Source organism: Pipistrellus kuhlii, unplaced genomic scaffold, assembly GCF_014108245.1.
Source record: "Pipistrellus kuhlii isolate mPipKuh1 unplaced genomic scaffold, mPipKuh1.p scaffold_m20_p_30, whole genome shotgun sequence".
NCBI lineage: Eukaryota > Metazoa > Chordata > Mammalia > Chiroptera > Vespertilionidae > Pipistrellus > Pipistrellus kuhlii.
Genome location: NW_023425530.1, coordinates 5,450,558 through 5,473,298, shown reverse-complemented (window position 1 = coordinate 5,473,298; position 22,741 = coordinate 5,450,558). Strand labels below are relative to the sequence as shown.

Sequence of the window (22,741 nt, the reverse complement as noted above, 5' to 3'; positions counted from 1 at the left end):
TCCGTCCCTCCTACTAGTCTCAATGTACTTTCTTTACTTCTCTAGTTATAGGACTTCTGTTCAGACAGCTCTCAATGATGGTTGCTCTGTATTTTAGTTGTAATTTTAATGTGGTTGTGCAAGGTCTCAAGAACATGTGTTTACCTATGCTGCCAGCTTGGTTCTCCTCAAAAATTTTTTTTGGTGTGTGTGTGTGTGTGTGTGTGTGTGTGTGTGTGTTTAAGAGAGAAAGCCCTATTTGGTTTGGCTAAACGGATAGAGCTCTGGCCTGAGGACTGAAAGGTCCCGGGTTCGATTCCAGGCAAAGGCATGTACCTTGGTTGCTGGCACATCCCCTATGGGAGGTGTGCAGGAGGCAACTGATGGATGTTTCTCTCTCATTGACGTTTCTGACTATCCTTCTCCCTTCCTCTCTGTAAAAAATCAATAAGCCAAAACCGGTTTGGCTCAGTGGTAGAGCGTCGGTCTGCGGACTGAAAGGTCCCGGGTTCGATTCCGGTCAAGGGCATGTACCTTGGTTGTGGGCACATCCTCGGTGGGGGGTGTGCAAGAGGCAGCTGGTCGATGTTTCTCTCTCATCGACGTTTCTAGCTCTCTATCTCTCTCCCTTCCTCTCTGTAAAAAATCAATAAAATATATTAAAAAAATCAATAAAATATATTAAAAAGTAAAAAATAAAAAAATAAAGAGAGAACAAAAGGGGATAATGAAACAAAGAATGTCAAACTCTTGGTGATTGCTGAATTTGGGTTAGGAGTACATGGGAGTTTCTTTGGACAAGTTATCTTTTGTGAATATTTTAGATTTTTTTTTTCACATAATAATTTACCAAATAAGACAGTTGCATGTGAAGGCAGGGCCTATCAGGTATTTAGAACTAAAATCATTGCCAGCTAGTATGAAAAACAAAGTGGAGGGGAGAAAAAAGAAAGAAAAATAACAAATAAATAAATAAATAAATAAATAAACAAATTAATTAATTAATTAATTAATAAAGGGGAGGAGAAAGGAGTCGGGATTCCCAATCTTTTATTACCAATCTCCCTTCAAAAGCAGTGAGTGCCACCGAGAAACAAAGAGGAGAGCACATTTCCAGCAGCCAGGTGGGCCCAGGCACCCTGTCCTCCCCAGGCCTGTCACCCCAGCTTCGCAAACAGCAGCAAGGTGGCAAGAATTCCTGGCAGCTGCAATGGAAGAAACAGACATTGAACCGACTTGAGGGACTCCGGGAACCGGAACCAAATTGGATGCACCCCGACGGGGAGCACCCTGTTCCAGGAACGGCGGGGGCAGGGTTCCACACTCGGCCTCAGGCTCCTCGGGGCCAGGGTGGAGATCGGGTGGACCCGTTAACGTAGTGTCAGGGGTGGGTAGAAGGCGGAGGGCTTTCGGGAGGCACATCCGTCATTCTCTCTGCTTCCCCCAGGTCTCGTCTCCGACCTCCTGGGTCCTGAAAACGACACTTCCCAGAAGCCCCTGCCTCCTTCCTTCCTGCTAGATTTGGCCAATAGGAAGCACCAGTGAGAGATGGGAGGATGGGGGAAAGGTTGAAGTATTCCTCACTCCCTCCTCTCTTCTGCGCATCCTGAGCGCTCCAAGCCTGCCCCCAGCTCCTCGGGACTGGGAGAAGTAACAGCTCCCCAAGTTGCCAGCCCCTGAGTGCCTCAACGCCCCCCATTTTCCTTCACTCTGCCCACCCCTCTGCAGAGGCCCCTGGAAGCTACTTTTCTGATCGCTTTTCTTTTTCAATGACAGTTTACATACAATATTGTTTTGTATTAGTTTCCAGTGCACAACATGGTGGTTAAATAATCATATACTATACCTTACAAAGTGGTCCTCCCAATATTTCGGGGCCCACCTGGCACTGTGTATAGTCCTTACAATATTATTGCCTACTAGTGGCCCAATGCACAAAATTTGTGCACAATAAAAGGGAATTAATTAGAGGAAATATTTTAATACTGCTATTTGCCCTTTCTCTATAATAGTAGTGTCAGAGATGAAAGAAAATTAGTAAAATGCATATTTTACTCCTGCCGAAACCCGTTTGGCTCAGTGGATAGAGCGTCGGCCTACGGACTGAAGGGTCCCAGGTTCGATTCTGGTCAAGGGCATGTACCTTGGTTGCGGGCACATCCCCAGTAGGGGGGTGCAGGAGGCAGCTGGTCGATGTTTCTCTCTAACTCTCTATCTCTCTCAATTCCTCTCTGTGTAAAATCAATAAAAAATATATATATATCAATAAAAAAAGAAAAAGAAAAAAGAAAAGAAAAGAAAATCTCCCTTCTGTCAGAGTCTGGGGCATGGCACGGGACCACAAGTCTCCGTCCACCATCCACATGTGCTTCAAAAACACAGGAGACCCAGCCCAGCCAGCCCCACCCCCACTGGGTGAGATCTAGACCTTGCCGGCCCCACCTCTGTCAAGCCCCTCCAGGTGTGTGTGAGGTGCAGCCTCAGGTCCCCCAACCTGGCGGCAGGGTGGGGGGCACGGCTGAGGTTCCCCATCAAATCCCGCTGGGCAGGGGCACAGCCTAAGGTCCCTGGCCTGGTGCTGTGGGGGGATGTGGCTTGAGGTCCCTTGCCCCCACCAGGTGCCATACAGCCTTAGGTTCCTGCTAATTGGTCATGACATTATGGCATCCCAGGTAATTTGCATATTTCTCTATTATGTAGATAGATATTCCCTATGCTGTACTTTACATCTCCATGACTATTTTGTGGCTACCAATTTCTCTTCCTCCTCCTCTTTCTTCTTCTTTATTTTTAAATGAAAATATTATCTTCTTTTAAAAAAAAAAAAAGTACGTTGTTATTGATTTCAGAGAAAGTAAGGGAGAGGGAGAGAGAGATAGAAACATCACTGAGAGCCTGACCTGTATCTCGCAGTGGCTGAGTGTCAACCTATGAACCAGGAGGTCATAGTTTGATTCCAGGTCAGGACACATGCCCCAGGTTGCGGGCTTGATGCCCAGTAGGGGGTGTGCAGGAGGCAACTGATCAATGATTTTCTCTCATCATTGATGCTTCTATCACTCTCTCCCTCTCCCTTCCTCTCTGAAATCAATAAAAATATAGATTTAAAAAATATTTTAATTTGTATTAAAAAATAGAAACATCATATTTTTTTATTTGTTCACCTATTGATGGCCACTGGGGTTGCATCCATATCTTGGCTATTATAAATAATGCTGCAATGAACAAAGGGTGCATATATTCTTTCCGATTCATGCTTTGGGTTTCTTCAGATATATACCCAGAAGTGGAGTCACTAGGTCATAAAGCAGTTCTATTTTTAATTTTTCAAAAAAATATTTTCATTGATTAAAAAAATTATATATATTTATTTTTTTTACAGAGAGTAAGTGAGAGGCGTAGAGAGTTAGAAACATCGATGAGAGAGAAACATCAATCAGCTGCCTCCTGCACACCCCCGACTGGGGATGTGCCCATAATCAAGGTACATGCCCTTGAATGGAATTGAGCCTGGGACCCTTCAGTCTGCAGGCTGACGCTCCATCCACTGAGCCAAACAAGCCAGGGCTCATTGATTTTTTAAAGAGAGAGAAGAAGGAAGAAAGAGAGACATATATGTGAGAGCAAAACATTGATTGGCTGCCACTTGCATGCTCCCTAGTGGGGATCAAGCCTGAAACCCAGGGGTGACCTGGCCAGGATGGAACCGGACACCTTTCAGTGCACAGGACGACGCCCAGCCACCTGGGGATGACAGTGAACGTCTCTACTTCTTTACAGTCTGGCTTGGATTAAGAGAAATTAATTTCAGTAGCCTACAAAAAACGTGGTTCCTATATGGCTGTTTCCTCCAACCTTCTTCTTGCTATTATTGTCATGCAAATTACATTTTAACATAAGTCTATCTACACAATTTTATAGTTATCGCCCAGTGCAGTTATCTTTAAATGAGATAGGAGAAGAAAGTTTTAACAGAAAATGTTTTTCTCTCCCTGGGGCTTATCTGAACTGGGCTCTGAGCAAAGAGCCGCCCGCCCCTCGGACAGGCTCAGGGGCGAGCATGGCTCCTGTGCATACGGTTTCCATGGTGAGTGGCCTCCGAGCATCTCTCTCTAGTGGTGCATGAAGAACCATCATCTCGCTGCCTCTGTCGCTGTGATCCCTGCCTTGGGGAAGCCCTCTCTCGGGGGGGATGACAATAACTTCCCGGAATCACGGGGCATTGCACAAAGCCTCTGACGCACTCCACCTCAGAGTGCTTCACAGCAAACAATGGGGCCCCCCCTTTTACAAGTGCGGGGGGCTGTCGTTCTAACGCACAGTCAGGCAGCTAGTGAGTGACATGACTAGGACCAGAGCCCGGAGCACGGCCCTTCCCACCCAGGCCTTCCACCGGAGAGTGTAGGCCAGACTCGTCAGCTGCTGAAGAGGCACGTCCCCAGGGTAAGTGCTTCTCACTTCACTCCCCCAGCACCACGTGCCTTCCTCATCCTTCCTCTTCTCTTCTTTCCCTTCCTCCCTCCCTCCCTCCTCTCTTCCTTCCTTCCTTCCTTCCTTCCTTCCTTCCTTCCTTCCTTCCTCCCTCCCTCCCTCCCTCCCTCCCTCCCTCCCTCCCTCCCTTCCTTCCTTCCTTCCTTCCTTCCTTCCTTCCTTCCTTCCTTCCTTCCTTCCTTCCCTGATAATCCTCATTTGAGGATATTTTCCCGGTGATTTTTAGAGGGAGTGAAAAACTTCCATGTGACAGAGACACGTGATTGGTTGTCTCCTGCAGGTGCCCCGGGACCAAGCCTGCAACTGAGGTACATGCCCTTGAGCAGAGTCGAACCCGGGACCCTTCAGTCTGAGGGCCAGCGCTCCATCCACAGAACCAAACCAGCTAAGGGCCATTGGTTGATTCTTGTATGTGCCCTGAGTGGGAATCAAACCCGCAACCTTGGCGTATCAGGACTGAACTCCAAGCAACTGAGCTATCTGGCCAGGCTCTCATTTTCCAATTTAAAAATCATAGTTTTCACTTATCCCTGCTGGATAGAAGGTCAGCTCCATGACAGCAGAGGGTTTTGTTCGTTTCATTCTAAATTGTATCCTTGGTGTCTACAATAAAGTTTGTACGCCTAGTAGGCGCTCAATAAAGTTTGTGGAGTAAAAAAGATGTGAAAACCCTTTCTACTGTCTTTCTGTTATTCTCAGAAGAAAACCAGCCCCTCTCTGTACCCACAAGGCCTTATATCACCTTCCCGGCATCAGCCTGCCCTCCTGTCCCCCTTTAGGTCCACCCCTCTCCTCCACAGGGCCTCCTGCTGGTCCTTGGAACAGCCACGCTATCCCAGCCTCAGGGCCTCTGCTCCAACCGTGCCCTCCGCCTCCCCCCGTGCACACACACGGCTTTTCTGCAGATCACTGGTCACCTGGCACCTGCTCAGACAGGCCCTCCCTAATCTTTTTTTTTTTAATTGATTTTTTACAGAGAGGAAGAGAGAGGGATAGAGAGTTAGAAACATCAATGGGAGAGAATCATCCATCAGCTGCATCCTGCACCCACCCAACCCCCCTGCTGGGGATGTGCCCGCAAATCAAGGTACACGCCCTTGACCGGAATCGAACCTGAGACCTTTCAGTCCGCAGGCCGACGCCCTATCCACTGAGCCAAACCGGTTTTGGCCCTAATCTTCCTTATTCCATCCCCTTGTTCTACTGCCTTCCCCACTTGAATGTCAGTGTTACACTGGCAGGGATTTTTTGTCTCTTTTTTTCTTCACTGTTGTGTGCTTGGCACGCTCAATGAAAGAGTTTAGTGTGTCCCAGAGGAGCTGGCTTACCTGAATCACTGCTGCCCCCAGGGAGCCTGCGCTCAGGTTGATGCTCTGAGTCTTGGCTATTTTCAGGAGCTTGGGAAAACAGCCCTGCAGGTACACATAGCAAAGCAGGCGGGACCCGCTTAGGGACTCCGAGGCTCCGGGGCCCTGTCCCCACCCACCCCTTTGGGGCCCTTCAAACTGCCCTCAGACTCAGGGAGGACACAGGGACAAAGCTACAGGACATCGGCTCCGTCTCGCTTGACTGCCCCCCAACATTCCAGCATTGCCCTAGCTTCCTCGTTCTTTCCACCCCCCCGCCCCCCAGAACACTCCCCGGGATCCATCTGTGCAAGTCATTACTAACTGTGGGACGTGGGAGAGGTCACTCCCCCATCCGTGCCTCAGTTTCCCAACTGGGTCCACCTCACAAGACTCTGAGTGGATTGAGAGACAGAATCCACAGGAAGTACATAGCCGTGGCCTGACACAGAGCCAGCACTCAGGGACTACCAGTTGTTTCCGAGTGTTCTGTATATATGTACAGAAGGCCTGACGTGTTTCTAGCGCCTCTTCACTCTTTTCTTTCTTTTTAAAATATATTTCATCGACCTCCTACAGAGAGGAAGGGAGAGGGACAGAGAGCCAGAAACGTCGATGAGAGAGAAACATCCATCAGCTGCCTCCTGCACACCCCCCACTGGGGATGTGCCCATAACCAAGGTGCATGCCCTTGATCAGAATCGAACCCAGGACCCTTCAGTCCGCAGGCCGACGCTCTATCCACTGAGCCAGACCGGTTAGGGCCTCACTCATTTCTTACAACAATCCCATAAGGTAGGTATTTTTCTCTCCCCCCGACCCCCAAATACAATACATTTTTATTGATTTCAGAGAGGAAGGGAGAGGGATAGAAACATCAATGATGAGAGAGAATCATTGATCAACTGCCTCCTGCAGCCCCCCCCCCCACACACACACACACTAGGGATCAAGCCCGCACTCCGGGCATGTGCCCTGACCGGGAATCGAACCGTGACCTCCTGGTGCATAGGTTGGCGCTCAGTCACTGAGTCACGCCAGCCGGCTCTCCGTTTTGTAAGTGAGGAAACTGAGGCTCGGACAGGAGAAGCGACCAGACTCGGTGGGTGAGCAGAGCAGGCTCCGCCCCTTTGCTGCGGCCACGGAGATGCGCCCCCCCCCCCCGGCCCCCAGCACCTCTCGTGTTCCGAGCGTGGGCTGCCTTGTGCTCACGGCGGGCAGTTCGGTAGCCCTTCACACAAGGGGTATTTATTAAGTGCCTATTGTATGCGAGGCACTGGGCGCTGGCACCCAGCAATGTGAAAACAGACAAAGTTCTTGGCTCGGTGGGGCAGACATGTGAGGGGGGAAACCAGGTGACAGGTACTGGTTAAGCACAGGTCAGACACCGAAGCAGAGGAAGGAGATGACGTGTCATGGTGATTTCGGGGGAGACCCTATTATAGAGAAGGGGTCGGGAATAGTCTCCATGGGGCACAGACCAGAAGGAAGTGAAGTAGGAAGACGTTTTGGGGGAGAAAATTCCAGGCAGAAGGAACAGCCTTTGCAAAGCCCCTGAGGCTCGCAGGCTCCTGATGGATTCCTGCTGCAGCGAGGGGGCTGGTGCGGCTGCAGCAGGAGGAGGGAGGGTGGGAGTCGGAGGGGAAGAGCTTGTGCAGGGCCAGTGTGTCCATCTCTGAGTCCCAGGGTCCGGCTCCCAGCAGGAGCCATTCCGGGTGAAGAGCGAATTAAGGGATGATTCTTGTCTCTTCCCTCAGAGGAGACCCGTGTGCATTCACTCATGACTGAAGTCAAGAGGAAGCTGGGTGAGATTTAAAGCCCAGGTCGACCGCTCCCTGGCCGTGGGAAGCGCTCTGTGCCTCAGTTTCCTCATCTGTAAAACGGGAGAAGAGCCTGGAGGGGTGCGATGGGGACTGAATTCAAGTGAATGCCCAATTGATGAACAAGAACAGACCCAGAGATAAGGAGCCATGGGTCAGACTGTTGGACCTCAGAGGGAGGGTGGGGATAAAAGGGAGAGATCAACCAAAGGACTTATGTGCACACATATGAGCCTAACCAGTGGTCAAGCACAATAGGGGGGTGGGGGCATGAGTGTGGGGAGGAGTGGGGGATTGGAATGGGGGGTTGAGAACAAATATGGGATACCTTAATCAATAAAGAAATTAAATAAATAAATAAATAAATAAATAAAAAATAAAGCGAATGCCAGCCCTGGCCAGAGTGGCACAGCTCATTTGGGCATCATCCTGGCACCACAGGGTTGCTGGTTCAATTCCCAGCCAGGGAACATGTCCAGGTTGTGGGCTCAATCCTGGGTAGGGGGCATGCAGAGAGAGACAGAGAGACAGAGAGAGAAACATCAACCTGAGAGAGAAACTCCAATCACCGGGGATCAAACCTGCGAACCTGGGAATGTGTCCTGACCGGAAACCGATCCCACCACCTTTCGGTGTATATAGATCGACACTCCGACCGAGTCACACCAGCCAGGGCTGGGGTGCCGTCCCATGTACTTCTTTATGGAATTCCCCAGGCCTCGGGGCCCCGGGGGGGGGGGGGGGCGGGGGAGGCGGAGTTACCTCCTGGTGGATGGCCCCGGAGGACGCGTTGCGCCCGGTGCAGGCCGCCGTCCCCATGTCCTTGCAGCAGCTCCTGGGGTAGGTGTAGCCGGTCGTCCTCTCGAAGGAGGAGCCGGAGAAATCCGTGTAGTTCTTCACCCCACAGCACTTCAGCTGCGAGAGGAGAACAAACACGTGGACACTCCCTTTCACACATTAGGGTGACAAGAACAATAGGAGCCACAGTCACCATGGCTACTGTGTAGACAGCAGTCCCGCTATCCCAGGGCCTGGGCCAGTGCCTCCCTCCCCCCACTCCCACGTTCTCAGCTGACTTGGGGTAAAAGCTGACGTCCTTGCCCGCCAGGCCCTCATCTCTGCCCACGCTCTTTTTACTTTCTCCCCCTTAGCCTCCCCGTCCCCTTCATGTTTCTCAAACACACTTAGCAAGTGCCAGCCTAGGGGCCTTTTAGACAGGCTGTTCTCTCTTTCTTTTCTTTCTTTTTTTCTTTTAAATATATTTTATTGTGTTTTTTTTTACAGAGAGGAAGAGAGAGGGATAGAGAGTTAGAAACATCGATGAGAGAGAATCATCCATCAGCTGCCTCTTGCACACCCCCCATTGGGAACCTGCCCTCAACCAAGGTACATGCCCTTGACCAGAATCGAACCTGGGACCTTTCAGTCCACAGGCCAACGCTCTATCCACTAGGCCAAACCGGTTTCGGCTTTTTTTTTTCTTTTTTAATTGGACTTGAATACACTGTTTTTCTTTTTCATTTTTAAAAATTGATCTCAGAGAGGAAGGGAGAAGGAGAGAGAGATGGAAACATCAATGATGAGAGAGAACCATTGATCGGCTGCCTCCTGCACGCCCCCTGCTGGGGATCTGGGCTGCAAACAGGCAGTGTGCCTGAAGGGAAATCAAACTGTGACCTCCTGGTTCATAGGTCGATGCTCAACCCCTGGGCCATGCCGGCCAGGCTAAGGCACTAGCTTTTGAGGAGGAAAATAAATAACAATATATTTCAAAAAATAATTGAAAGCAGGTCCTCAAACACCCAAGAAGGCTTTGCACACCCATGTTCATAGCGGTGTTTTTCACAACACCCGAAGGTGGGAACAGCCCGAGTGTCCACCGATGGATGAGGGGCTGTCTCCACACAAGAGGAAGGAAATGCTGGCCCATGTACAACAGGTGTGACTCCACTTCGATGAGGTCCCCAGGGGAGTCCGATGCATAGACAGAAAGTAGATGGTGGGTGCCAGGACGGGGGAGGGGAGAACGGGAACTGAGTGTTTAATGGGACAGAGTTTCAGTTTGGGAAGATGAGAGAATTCTGGAGCTGGATGGTGGCGGCAGCTGCATAACAATGTGAGTGTGCTTAATGCCACTTAAAAACGGTTAAACTGCGCCAAAACCGGTTTAGCTCAGTAGATAGAGTGTCAGCCTGTGGACTGAAAGGTCCCAGGTTTGATTCTGGTCAAGGGCAAGTGCCTTGGTTGCAGGCACATCCCCGGTGGGGGGTGTGCAGGAGACAGCTGTTGATGTTTCTAACTCTTTATCCCTCTCCCCTTCCTCTCTGTAAAACAATCAATAAAATATATATATTTTAAAATGGTTAAGATGGTAAATTTTGTGTTATGTACTAGAGGCCAGGTGCACAAATTCCTGCATGGATGGGGTCCCTTGGCCTGGCCGGGGCCAGCCGGCGGGGGTGGAGGGGGGGAAGGAGGGGGGAAGGGACTGTGGGAGGTTGGCTGTGGGAGTGCACTGACCACCAGGGGGCAGCACCTGCGCTGAGCATCTGCCCCCTGGTGGTCAGTGCATGGTCATAGCGACCAGTCATTCAGTCGACCCGTGGTAACGGTCGCTTCGGCTTTTGTATACAGAGATGCTTTACCACATTGAAAAGAAGAGGTGACTCTCACCGTCTCCATGACCAGGTTCCACTCCACGGAGAAGTCGTCTGGCTCGTTGTAACCCCTGTAGTTCCGCTTCAGGGCCACAAAGTTGTGCTCCAGGGCTGCGTCTTGAACCTCAAAGGCGAAACGGGAAGCGGTGAATACACCACCCGCAAGGTGCCCCGTTTGGTGAGGTTTCCTGGGGACAGAGCCCAGGGGTGGGGGTGGGGGTGGGGGTTTCTCTCCCGCTTCCTTCAGGGTCCCTCCCCCGCAGCCGTGGGTCCGCGCTGGCGGACGGCAAATTCAGGCTCCGGGGCGGCACAGGGCGCGCGTGGGTCGCGAGCCGGACGCATCTGGTTGCATCCATCACAAACCAGTTTGAATCATCTGCTCTTTCCCATCGCCCACACGTCGGCCCCACCCCCAATTTGGCTGTAATGCTATTAAAGTCTTGAATAGCCTCGTTAGCAAGTGAATCTCCCTCTCTCTCTCTCTCTCTCTCTCTCTCTCTCTCTCTCTCTGCACAAGAAAAGAAACATATTTCATTCCCTACTTTTTAAATAAAGGTCCACATTTCAAACATCCCCCCGCAAGAGGTGATGTAGTCACATGGTTCAAAACGCACAAAGCACAGACGGATGGACCGGGCAGAGTCTCCCTCCCACCTCTCTCTCCCAGCCAGCAAGTGCCTCCCACTCCACGGCGACTGTCGCTGCTTCCTATGTCCCCAGAAGAGGCAGCCTGTGTGTGTCAGAGCCAGCACAGCCGGCACCTCCCCTCCCGGGCCTCTCCGTCTGCACCTGCTGGCCGTGGACAAGGGAGCCACTGCTCTGGGCGCCCTGCCCGCTCCCCGTGGCCTCTGTCATCTCTGTGCTCCTGCGCCTGCTTCCCACGGCCTCGGCATCCACGGAGCCGCACGCAAGTGGCCAACGGGAGGGGGGTCGACACTGCAGCTTCCTGGGCCGCTGGGCGGAGAAGCAGCGGTGTGCCCTGCTCCGGGTGCAGGTGCCCCCAGCTGCCCGCAGTGCCCCCTTTTCACAAAGTGCATCCCGTCCCTGCCTCGCTTCCCTGTCTCAAGGGTGCTCCTTGGGCAAGGTGACCAGGTGTCCCGCTTTCAGGGGGACAGCCCCTATTTTTAACAATTTATCCCGCGTCCCGCGGCGTTTTAAAAAAAGTCCCGATTGCCGAGACCCGTTTGGCTCAGTGGATTGAGCTTTGGCCTTCGGACTGAAAGGTCCCAGGTTCGATTCCGATCAAGGTCATGTATCTTGGTTGCGGGCACATCCCCAGTAGGAGGTGTGCAAGAGGCAGCTGGTCGGTGACTCTCTCTCATCGATGTTTCTAACTCTCTATCCCTCTCTCTTCCCCTCTGTAAAAAAATCAATAAAATATATATTTTTTTAAAAAAGTGTCCCAATTTTTGGAAAGATTCTTTTAAATCTTTTGGACTTTTTTAAAACGCCACGGGACACGGGACAAATTGTTAAAAATCGGGACTGTCCCGCCAAAAGCGGGACGCCTGGTCACCTTATCCTTGGGGTTACGTCTCAAATAAACCAGGAGCCTTCAAATTCTCGTCTCCGAGCTGGCCTCTGGGGGGAGGACTCAGACGAGGACATCCCTGCGTCCTGAAGAGAGGGCCATCTTGTTCACGGACAGCCTCCTCCTCCTCCCTTTGGCCACCTGCGCCAGGCTGTCCTGTGACGGCGGTCACCGCTGCCCTGCAGGGATGCCCAGGGGGCAGGAGTTTCCATCCCCGGAGGCAGGTCCTTCTGCCCATGGACACACAGACCCGTGGGTGAGAATGGGATGGTGGGGTCAGGGCATCTGCTTGCCATTTGGATGGGTTTTGCCAAATAGCGCCCCCCCCCCCAGCCCGTTTTCAACATAGTCCGAAGCCCAACAGCCTGTACGGCGTTTCCCTGCTCCTGGACCCCCCCCCCCCCCCTCAGAGCGGGCCGGGGGTCCGATGGGTGAGCCGGGTCAGTTTCCTGGGGCCTTCGAGGGGAGGCCTGAGGTTTCGGCTTTTCACGGCATCTTTAGAGGCCCACTCCCCTCCCCGGAGCTCCATCCCTGCGCGGCCCACAGCCCGGGTGCCTCCGCCTGGGGTGGGTGGGTGGGGCTTCAGTTGAATCTGTTTCTTTCTTTCTTTTTTTAATGTTTTTAAATTGATTACAGAGAGGAAGGGAAAGGGAGAGAGGGATAGAAACATCAACGATGAGAGAGAATCATTGATCGGCTGCCTCCTGCACGCCCCCTACTGGGGATCGAGCCCACAACCCAGGCCTGTGCCCTGGACCAGAAAGGAGCCCGGGACCCTTCAGCCGCAGATCAAACTGGCGGGGCCGAGTCTGTCCTTTCTGGAAACGAAGGTACTTACGATCGGGAGGAAGGCGAGGACCAGCGTGGCGACCGTGATTTCCACAATGAGGACGACGACCATCCACACGAGGCACTGGAAGACACGGAGGGGCCGTGGGAGCGGAGCTGCGGGGCGTCCCGCCCACCCCGGGCCACGGGCTGCCCCGGCTTGAAAGACGGGCATCCAGGGGGTAGGGGCCTCTGTTTCTTTCATGTGTCGCTTTCCTACGTGTCCAGGATGCAGGGTAGACTGAGGAGCCAGCCGGCCGGACCCTCATTCTCGCCAGCACGTCGTGGGTGCCAGGAAGGCTTAGGCGTCGGGTGCTGTAAAGGCCGTGTGTTGCAGACAGCAGGGACGGGGGTGGGGTGAGGGGTGGGGTGGGGGGTGGGGAGGACAGGAGGAAGGGAGAAGCTGCCAGTGTGGGAAGAGGGGTGACAACTGAAGGGGAGGGACGGGGGACAGGCCGGTGGGTGCAGGAAGAAAATATCAGCATTTGCTGCCTAATGTTTCCGATAAATTCATTTGTGGAATTTGATGGAAAATGATGGGAAATTTGGCTGGCAGAGGGGCGGTCTCCAAGTTACCCACCAAGGAGAAGCCGCCTCCCGCCAGTGTCTCAGCTTCCCCATCTGCACACTATGGGGTGGGACCAGCTCTGGGGGTCTCAGTGGATTCTGTGGAGCTTGAGGCCATATAGGAGCAAAGTAAGCTCAGCTCCTGGCTTTCCTTTCATGCATTTCCATTTACGCCTCTTATTGTTATTATTACTAGAGGCCTGATGTAGGAAGATTCCTGCAAGAATGGCTGCCGGCACCACCTTTGCTCCAGCCGGAGCCACCTTGCTGCCGTCCCACCCTGCCCAGAGGCCCAGAGCTGCTGGAGCCGTGTGGAATGCCTGCGTGTCACCATCTTTGTTGTGTTAATTTGCATACTCACTCCTGATTGGCTGGTGGGTGTTGCAAAGGTATGGTCAGTGTGCATCTTTCTCTTTTATTAGTGTAGATTATTACTACTACTGTGTTTCCCCGAAAATAAGACAACCTCCGAAAATAAGACCTACTTACAGGTTTCCTTCTGAGTGAAATATAAGGCATCCCCCAAAAAAATAAGGCCCCACCTAGGCTAAACATGAGAGATTTGGTCCACTGATTCTGAAAGAAATTCACCAGGAAATTCAGGAATTGGATTGTTATGATGACGTTCCAAAGATGATGACATGATTGTCATTGAATAAATGAGTAAATTCTTGATACTGTAGGATTCACAGTTTGTCTGGCTTGTGTTGACAACTACCGTACTGTATACAGGTAATAAATTTCCTTTATTTTCATTTAACAATAAATGTGTACCGTATTCTTCTTCATGGAAAAATAAGACATCCCCTGAAAAATAAGACCTAGTTCATCTTTGGGAGCAAAAATTAACATAAGACACTGTCTTATTTTCGGGGAAACGGTACTACTAGAGGCTCGGGCATGAAAATTCATGCAGTGGAGGGGGGTCCCTCAGCCCGGCCTGCCCCCTCTCACAGTCCAGGAGCCCTCAGGGGCAGGAGGTGACACAGCGATCAGGGGAAGGTGATCCCCCATCACACCTCTGCTGCTGCCACTGCCGGCAGCGCAAGCCTCGTCAGGCCCTGGTTACCTGAGCCTCGGGTGGCCCTGGGTGGCTGGGGAGCGGACGGGACTGGGGGACTCCAGAGACAGGTGGGCCCAGCCTTGCCACACGTCTGCCGCCCTGGCGGACCTGAGGGGACTGGGTGCTGCCATCTTGTGGCTGTGGGCGCTGCCATCTTTGAGGGCAGGCAGTCAATTAACATATTCCCTCCTATTGGCTGTGGGCACTACCAGCTTTGGGACAGTGTGAGGGTCAATTAGCATATTCCTTTTTTATTAGATAGAATTATTATTAAAGACCCGTTTGATAATTTAGGCTGAGTCACCCAGCTGGCAATGGCGGGGCTTATCTGGCCCTCACACAGAGAGGCAGGAAAGTGCAGTGGATATACCCCTGGGTCCTCACAGCCCACAGGAATAAACGTGAGTGCAGGGCTTAGCGGGTGTAGGACCCCACATGAGCGGCTCATGTAACAGATTATGGGGGTTAATATTAATATCACCTCTGGGTGACTAAGATAACCAGGCCTCAGCAAGTCCCGGTGGCTCTGTCTTCAGAATCTATTCCCAGTCTGCCCTTTCTTACCCCCTCCCTCAACTCCGCCAGGTCTAGCCTCCACCATGCCCATTGGCCCAGCACAGTGCCTCTGCTCCCATGTCCCCCACTGTTCCCCCCACGGACACCAGAGGGCGCCGTGAGCACCTGTGTCTCAAAGTCCTCCTCTGCTCAGACCCTTCTGTGGCTCCCAAATCCTTCAAAAAGCCGTGGCTTTTGTGAGTGAGGTCTCAGAGGCTTTGGAGGGACAGAGACTGGTGGCAAAGAAGGTCGGATTTGCAGACGGGTTGGATGTGGGGTTGTGAGAGGGAGGACTCTGATTCCTCCACGTTGAACTATGGCTAAAATAGTGTCCATGTCACATTAAAGACAAAATGAAATACTGTAGGCACAGGACATGGCTAGGAAATATTTGCTGAACCTAATTAAGAAAGGAAATGGAGATGATGGGACTTCAGAGAGGAGGAGGGTGGCGGCAGGGAGCCTTAGGAGGTAACAAGAGTAAGAATTTCCCTGAAACCCCCACATTGAAATAACCAGAGACTGGTAGCAACACAGCGGAGGACAGAAAACACACACATCAGGGACAGACCAAACATCAGGTGGGATCATCCACTCCAACAAGATTCTCAGGGAAATGGGAATGGGCAGGCTGGGAGCTGGATTTTAAGTGATGTTTAGCCACGGCTATGTGTGTGTGTGTGTGTGTGTGTGTGTGTGTGTGTGTAAATAAAGCATGTAAAACCTGGGACATGCTCTCTGCATGGCCATGCTCAGAACTTTCATACCCCATGTACTTGTTCACGTCGGACGATTCACAGTGTTGTGTTAGTGGGATGGAAAGAGCAGCATGCCCAGGCCAGACCCAAACACAATGTAGGCAGAGGAGGACCGGAGGGGCCACTCAGCAAGGGAGACAGGATGAAGCAGATCCCTACCTCACACCACACACACGGCTAACGCCCAGAAGGCTTCGGGGGGAACATCCTAGGAGAGTGTAATTTATGACCTTGGGTAGGAAAGGAGTTCTAAGGGAGACACATCGTAAAGGAGAAGATGTATGTATTGGCGCCATCGCATGAGACGCCATGAACACTGTAAATGGGCGGGTGAGTGGGGGGATTTGCAGTATGCACGGTAAAGGATTCCTATGTGCGGGGCGAGTTTTGGGGTTTGCTTGCAGACCCAACTTACAAACAAGAGGATGCCCCTGCTCTCTTTGCTTGTGGCGTACCACCCGGCGAAGCCCAGCAGCACGGTGAGGCAGCCCATGACCAGACACAGGTAGCCCACGTGGAACAGGTGCGTGGAGAACACGCCGAGGACAGTGGTGAGCACGGCCCCTCTGAACGAGACATAGATGCCCAGGCCGATGAGGATCACGCCAGACATCTTTAGAACATGAATCAGAAACGGGAAGGCAGACTGTTAGTTGTTCACAAAAGGAACTCTCCTCGGGGAGGGACAGGAGTGTGAGGCCAATATGATTAGCAAAAACGTTAAAACATTGATCATACCCTGTGTCGGACAGGATGGGGAGAAACATTCTCACACAGTTCTGCCAGGCAAAAAAACTTCATTTTATTTTTTGCCGGGGGTGGGGTGGGGGGAGGGCACTTGCAATTTATATTTTAAAACCTTAAAGGTTAGCCCAGCAGGTGTGGCTCAGTGGTTGAGCATCCACCTCTGAACCAGGAGGCCACAACTCCATTCCCAGTGAGGGCATAATGCCCAGATTGTGTAGCATGCAGGAGGCAGCCGATCCACTGTTCTTTCTCATCGTTGATGTTTCTATCTCTCTCTCCCTCTCTGAAATCAATAATAAACATATATTTAAAAAAAACAAAACAAAACAAAAATCACCTTAAAGGTTATATGGTAAAAACCTTTATGTAGAACTTCCATTTGTAGATATTCAGCCTAAGGAAAAGTCACATATGTGCCTCAGTACCAGGATGTTCCTTAATGACAAAGCATCAAAAATTACTGAAGCAACCAGTAAGACAGAGCGGATAGGTAAGCCATGGTAAGGCCTTGCCCTGGCACCATACACAGTTACTTTAAATGATGCTGTAGGAGAGGGGGTGGCAATTTTTTCCCCCTGAAAAGCCCCAGATATTATGAGCTCTGTAGACTATAAGTTCGCTTTTATCTAATCCTTACCTGAGGATATATTTGTATAGATTTGTAGAGAGAGAGGAAAGGAGGGAGAGAGAAAACATCGGTTGGTTGCCTCTTGTATGTGTCTGGCCCCGGGATCAAACCCATAACCTAGGTATATATATTCTGACCAGAAATCAAACCTGCAACCTTTGGTTTACCAGGAGCGCGCTCCACCCCACTGAGCCAGCCAGCCAGCCAGCCAGGGCTGTAAATTCTCTTTGGAAAGAACTCAGCTATGGTGGTGTGCCTCAAAAGCAGCCATATTCAATTTGCAAACAATTTTTTAAATCTCAAATACATTTCATCTATCTATCTATCTATCTATCTATCTATCTATCTATCCATCCATCCATCCATCCATCTGTATGGGTGTGCTGTTCCCCTATTGTAGGAAAACGTTTATTAGTATAAAAAGATGTTTTCAATGCCTTAGGAAGTTTTTATTTATTTTAAACTTTTATTAACTTCAGAAAGAAAGAGAGAGATAGAAACACCAATGATGAGAGAGAATCATCCTGCACACCCCCACTAGGGATCAAGCCCACAACCTGGGCATGTGCCCTGACCGGGAATCAAACCAGTGACCTCTTGGTTCCTAGGTGAGTACTCAACCGCTGAGCCACGGCCGAGCTAAGATGATGGTTTTTTATTGAGCAATGTTCCCATCATAGGCACAAGCCCCTTAAGTGCGCGGTTTCCTTTCTTTCCCATCAAAATGCCCCGGGACAGGTAACCAGGAGTAACCCTGAACAGCTTTCTCTTTCCTGGCAGCCTGTCCTTAGACTGCTCTCCTCTAAAAACAACCACTTCTTGTCGAAACCGGTTTGGCTCAGTGGGTAGAGCGTCGGTCTGCGGACTGAAAGGTCCCAGGTTCCATTCCGGTCAAGGGCATGTACCTTGGTTGCGGGCACGTCCCCAGTGGGGAGGGTGTGCAAGAGGTAGCTGATCGATGATTCTCTCTCATCAATGTTTCTAACTCTCTATCCCTTTCCCTCTCTGTAAAAAAATCAATAAAATATATATATTTATTTATTTTTTAAATATATTTTATTGATTTTGTATAGAGAGGAAGGGAGAGAGATAGAGAGTTAGAAACATCGATGAGAGAGAGTCATTGATCAGCTGCCTCTTGCACACCCCCTACTGGGGATATGCCCGCAACCAAGGTACATGCCCTTGACTGGAATCGAACCCGGGGCCCTTCAGTCCCCAAGCCGACGCTCTATCCATTGAGCCAAACCGGTCTCGGCATTGAGCCAAACCGGTCTCGGCCAATAAAATATATTTAAAAATATTTTTAATAATGCACAAGTCGAGTTATTTCCATAGAAAGAAAACAATGCCTTGAAAAAGTTAAAGGACCAGAAAATGACCACTCCCTCCTGCCCTCCCAATGCAACTTCGTTTTCTGCAGGACTTGGCTTCGAGCCACGCCGTCCTCCGCTGACTCTGGGCTCCCAGATCACACTTGCCCGTGATTCCCACCAGCTCTGGGCCAGAGGAGGCTATCCCTGTCCCCAGCGTGTCCTGCTCCTCGTCAGCTTGCCCTAATTCCTCCCGCTTCCCCGGGGACCGCAGAGCTGGATGCCCACGAATTTGGATCAACTTATTTCTGTCTTTGAGGGAGTGAGCCGTGGAGGAGGGGCCGAGAGGCCCGGGGGGCCTGGGCGGTGACATACTTACCGCCAGGAAGCCGTGGAGGAGACACAGCAGCTTCTTCAAGGAAGAATAGGGAGTGTGCATCTCAGCCATGCTGGCAGCCTGGGCGCTGGGGACACGAAGTCCGCATCTTCCTGCACCTCCGGGCTGCTGTTTCCTGAGCTGGGACAGGCCTGGGGGGTGGGGGCGGGGTCACTAAAGCAGACTTGCTCTCCGCCCCCCCTCTTCTGACTGCCTGGCCATCTGCAGGGGAGGGGTGCAGTCACCAGCCTTTATCACATCACAATCGGAGCAGGTGCCCCAACTGCCTTCCTGCCGGCTCCTCCAAACAGGACGTGTGGGGCATGGAAAAAAGACTCGGGGTGCCACCTGGGACCCCCAGAGGCCATCGGGTCCTGTGGGGAGAGTGCCCAGCACTGACCTCTTACGTGGTTGATGCTAGACTCGGGGGGGGGGGCATCAAGGGGGAAAGGGCCTTCAGTGTTCCCTTCCTGGCTGCATTCCAATGCCTGTTCCCTGGTGTGCTCCAGGACACCCGTGTGGAATGAAGGCACAAAAGGCCCTGGCCGGGTTGGCTCAGTGGATAGAGTGTCGGCCTGGGGACCAAAGGGTCCAGGGTTCGATTCCAGTCAAGGGCATGGACCTCGGTTGCAGGCTTCTCCTTGGCCCGGGCCTTGGTCAAGGCTCGTGCAGGAGGCAACCAATCGATGTGTTTCTCTCACATCGATGTTTCTCTGTGTCTTTCCCTCTCTCGTCCACTCTCCCTAAGAATCAATGGGAAAAAAATATCCTCGGAGGAGGATTAACCACAACAAAAAGGCACTGTGACCCAGGAATCTGAGACAAAGCCCCTGCCCACACATCAGCTCATTTGGCCCATCTCTCTCACAGGGCTCAGGGAGGCCCGGAGAACGGCTGAGGCCACACAGGAAGCAGGATGGAGGCTGGGCTTTGAGGCTGGAACCTGCGGCCCCTCCCCAGGAGCCGGCCCTTCTCCATCTGAAGCTTGTCAGCCAAAGCTGGTGGAGGGACCGGCCTTGAGCCCATGAATCACTGATCACTGGGACTTTCGAATTCATTGGTTGATTCTTTTTTTTTTTAAATATATATTTTAATGATTTTTTACAGAGAGGAAGAGAGAGATAGTTAGAAACATCAATGAGAGACAGACATTGATCAGTTGCCCCTTGCACACCCCGCACTAGGGTTGTGCCCGCAACCAAGGTACATGCCCTTGACCGGAATTGAACCTGGGACCTTTCAGTCCGCAGGCCTACGCTCCATCCACTGAGCCAAACCGGTTTTGGCCATTGGTTGAGTCTTGCCTGTGTCCTTAGTAGGAATCGAACCTGCAACCTTGGTATATCCCCAGGACCCTCTAGCCAACTGAACTACTTGGCCGGGGCCTCAATGGTCTTTTAAAACAAGGAGCTTCAGAGCCGGGGGCTAAGACACGAAAATAGGGGTACAAAGGCGGTGAGAATACGGGGTGAAAGGGAGCACGGGGAAATATTAGAAGGTGCAGAGGAGGGTGAGAAAAGGGATGCGGAGGGTGGGGATGGAAGCGGCGACGCAAAGAAGGCGGGAAAATGAGGGGCGGATGAGGGCGGGTGGGGTGGGAGACAGAGGTTGGGGGGGATGGAGGGGCAGGTTGGGGCGCCTGCGGCTGAAGAGGGGCAGCCAGGATGGGAAAGGGGAGGGAAAGGAGGACTCTGTGCGCTGCGGAAGGTGGACCCTCCGCGGCCCCGCCCCAGCTTCGCGCAAGTCCGCGGCCGGCCCGGTCTCGCGCGCCCTCTATCGGCCTTCGGTGGATGCGCGGCCCTTCGTGTGCCCGGACTCGGTGTCTCCCCGCTAAGAGATGTGGGTCCCCCAGAACTGCTGCTCTGCTGGCGAGTGTCATGAAGCTCCAAGAGAGACCTTTGTTAGAAAATGGAAATGTAATTCCCACCCCCAACACCTCCAACACAAATCCACTGAATTGATGGGAACAGACAGAATTGTGCAGGCATCCGGCAAATTAGAAATGCAAGCCATTTGGCTAAAAAAGAGAAGCATGCAGAAAAACAAGACAAATTCATCAGTGACAGTTAAAAGGTTCTAGAAACAGTGAAAAATTCCTCTTGGAGTGGTGCTACAGAGCCATTGGGACATGGAAAGTCCGCGGTAGAAATAACACTTCAATATTTCCTTAATAGCAGGGCTTACGGTGTATTGACATAATCCTGGTTTCTTTCTCCACATGCTAGATCTCCTTCCTTATCATTTAGGAGATGCTTCTCTCTCTCTCTCTCTCTCTCTCTCTCTCTCTCTCTCTCTCTCTCTCTCTCTCTTTTCTTCAATATATTTTTATTTCAGAAAGGAAGGAAGAGGGAGAGAGAAACATCAATCGACTGCCTCCTGCACGCCCTTCACCAAGGATAGAACCCTGACCGCCTAGTTCATAGGTCGCACTCAAACACTGAGCCATGCTGGCCGGACAGGATACGTTCCTTAAATGAACAATTTCCAAGAAAAGGAAGTCTGTTCACACACACACACACACACACACACACACACACACACACTATTTTATGTCAATAGCCCTTGTTAGTCCACGAACAATCCTTAAATTCATAGATTTGTCATCAGCATCAACAACAAGGTTCCCACCCTAGCTGGTTTGGCTCAGTGGATGGAGCGTCGGCCTTCGGATTCAGGGGTCCCAGGTTCGGTTCTAGTCAGGGGCCTGCGCCTTGGTTGTGGGCACATCCCCCGTGGGGGGTGTGCAGGAGGCGGCTGATTGATGTTTCTCTCTCATTGATGTTTCTAGCTCTGTCTCCCTCTCCCTTCCTCTCTGTGAAGAACCAATAAAATATATTAAACACACACACAAAAACAACAGAAAACAAGTTCTCAGGAGTTAGTTCACCCGGTTGACTGTTCACGTAAAATTTGCAGCATTGATACGTGTTTGTGTTTAGAGCCACAGGACCTGGACCCACCCCTGACAAGAGGCATTTTATGGTTTAAGGTATTTTAGACGCAATCATTGGGGGAGGAGGTGACAAATCCTAATCTACCAGCCACAGAAAAGTGAGCTCAGGGCTCATCTGTCCATCTGAGGCTGGTCATCCCCTCACTCCGGGCTTCCCAGGCCGCAGCCCTCAGCCCTGGCCAGGGAAGCTGACACTGTGGGCTGAAATCCTCAATGGGACAGTAGAGGGTCATAGTAACTATCGTTGCTGCCACTTGGAAGAGAAGCAGACGGCATTTCCACCATGAGGGATCTTTTGTTGCTGTTTGGCTGGTTGGTTGGTTTTCAAATATTCCATTTCTTTCATCTTTTTCACATTCCGACTTTTGTTGTTATTGTTAATCCTCATTGAGGATATTTTTCCCATTGATTTTTAGAGAGAGTGGAAGGGAAGAGAGAGATTGAGAGAGAGAGAGAGAGAGAGAGAGAGAGAGAGAGAGGAACATCAATGTGAGAAAGACACATCAATTGGTTGCCTCCCACACAAACAGGGGTGGGGATCAAACCTGTAACCCAGGTATGTGCCTGGGAATCGAACCCAAGGCTTTTTAATCCTCAGGCTGGAGCTCTAACCACTGAGTCACTGGCCAGGGATTCCGACTTATTTTTGAGCCTTTTACTCTGAGTGCTGAGGCCTTGGGTTGGGGTGGGGAGGGGGCGACAGGAAGGCCTCTATCCTTAGGGATACTCGCTCCTCTCCTCTTTCTCTGCGTATAACTCTGAAATTTCTACCCCGTTAGCTCAGCAGATATTCAACTTCAGGAAAAGAAGGGAGTAAATTAAAGAACACCAACAGATTTTGGATGATATTCAAAATACTCAGCCACAGCCCTGTCTGGTGTGGCTCAGTGGTAGAGCATTGCCTCTGCACCAAGGGTTCAGTTCCTGGTCAAGGGCACGTACATGGACTGTGGTTCGTTCCCTAGCGCCTATGCAGGCCCATGTGTCTTTCTTGCATCGATATTTCTCTCTTTCTCTCCCCCCTCCCTCCCTTCCACTCTCTAAAAAAAAAAAAAGAAGAAAGAAAGAAAGATCATTGGTGAGGATGAACAATAACCCAAAACTCAAGGAGACAAGAGAGTGCAATGGA

General features: G+C 51.4%; 1 protein-coding gene across 2 annotated transcripts; it reads right to left on the bottom strand.

The window, feature by feature from the left end:
• Positions 1-1,020: 1,020 nt before the first annotated feature.
• TSPAN16 (tetraspanin 16) lies at positions 1,021-18,731 on the bottom strand. Of its 2 annotated transcripts, XM_036459782.2 has the most exons (7): positions 18,663-18,731; positions 16,011-16,208; positions 12,663-12,737; positions 10,310-10,417; positions 8,399-8,551; positions 5,799-5,882; positions 1,021-1,184 (listed from the first exon to the last, which is right to left on the bottom strand). In XM_036459782.2, the coding sequence occupies exons 1-7, from the start codon at positions 18,729-18,731 to the stop codon at positions 1,137-1,139; spliced, it is 735 nt and encodes a 244-aa protein (XP_036315675.1). In that variant the 3' UTR covers positions 1,021-1,136. The 2 variants fall into 2 exon arrangements, with proteins under 2 accessions (XP_036315675.1, XP_036315676.1); XM_036459783.2 differs by lacking the exon at positions 12,663-12,737.
• Between the last annotated feature and the right edge of the window lie 4,010 nt (positions 18,732-22,741).

Bases quoted from the DNA above. Each gene is read 5' to 3' on its own strand.
- TSPAN16 (XM_036459782.2), bottom strand. From the start codon at position 18,731: ATGGCTGAGATGCACACTCCCTATTCTTCCTTGAAGAAGCTGCTGTGT. The intron at 10,418-12,662 runs GTAAGTACCTTC...TTCGCCTTTGAG, and splicing joins TCCTCGCCTTCCTCCCGATC to GTTCAAGACGCAGCCCTGGA. The intron at 5,883-8,398 runs GTAACTCCGCCT...GTGTACCTGCAG, and splicing joins CCGGGGCCATCCACCAGGAG to GGCTGTTTTCCCAAGCTCCT.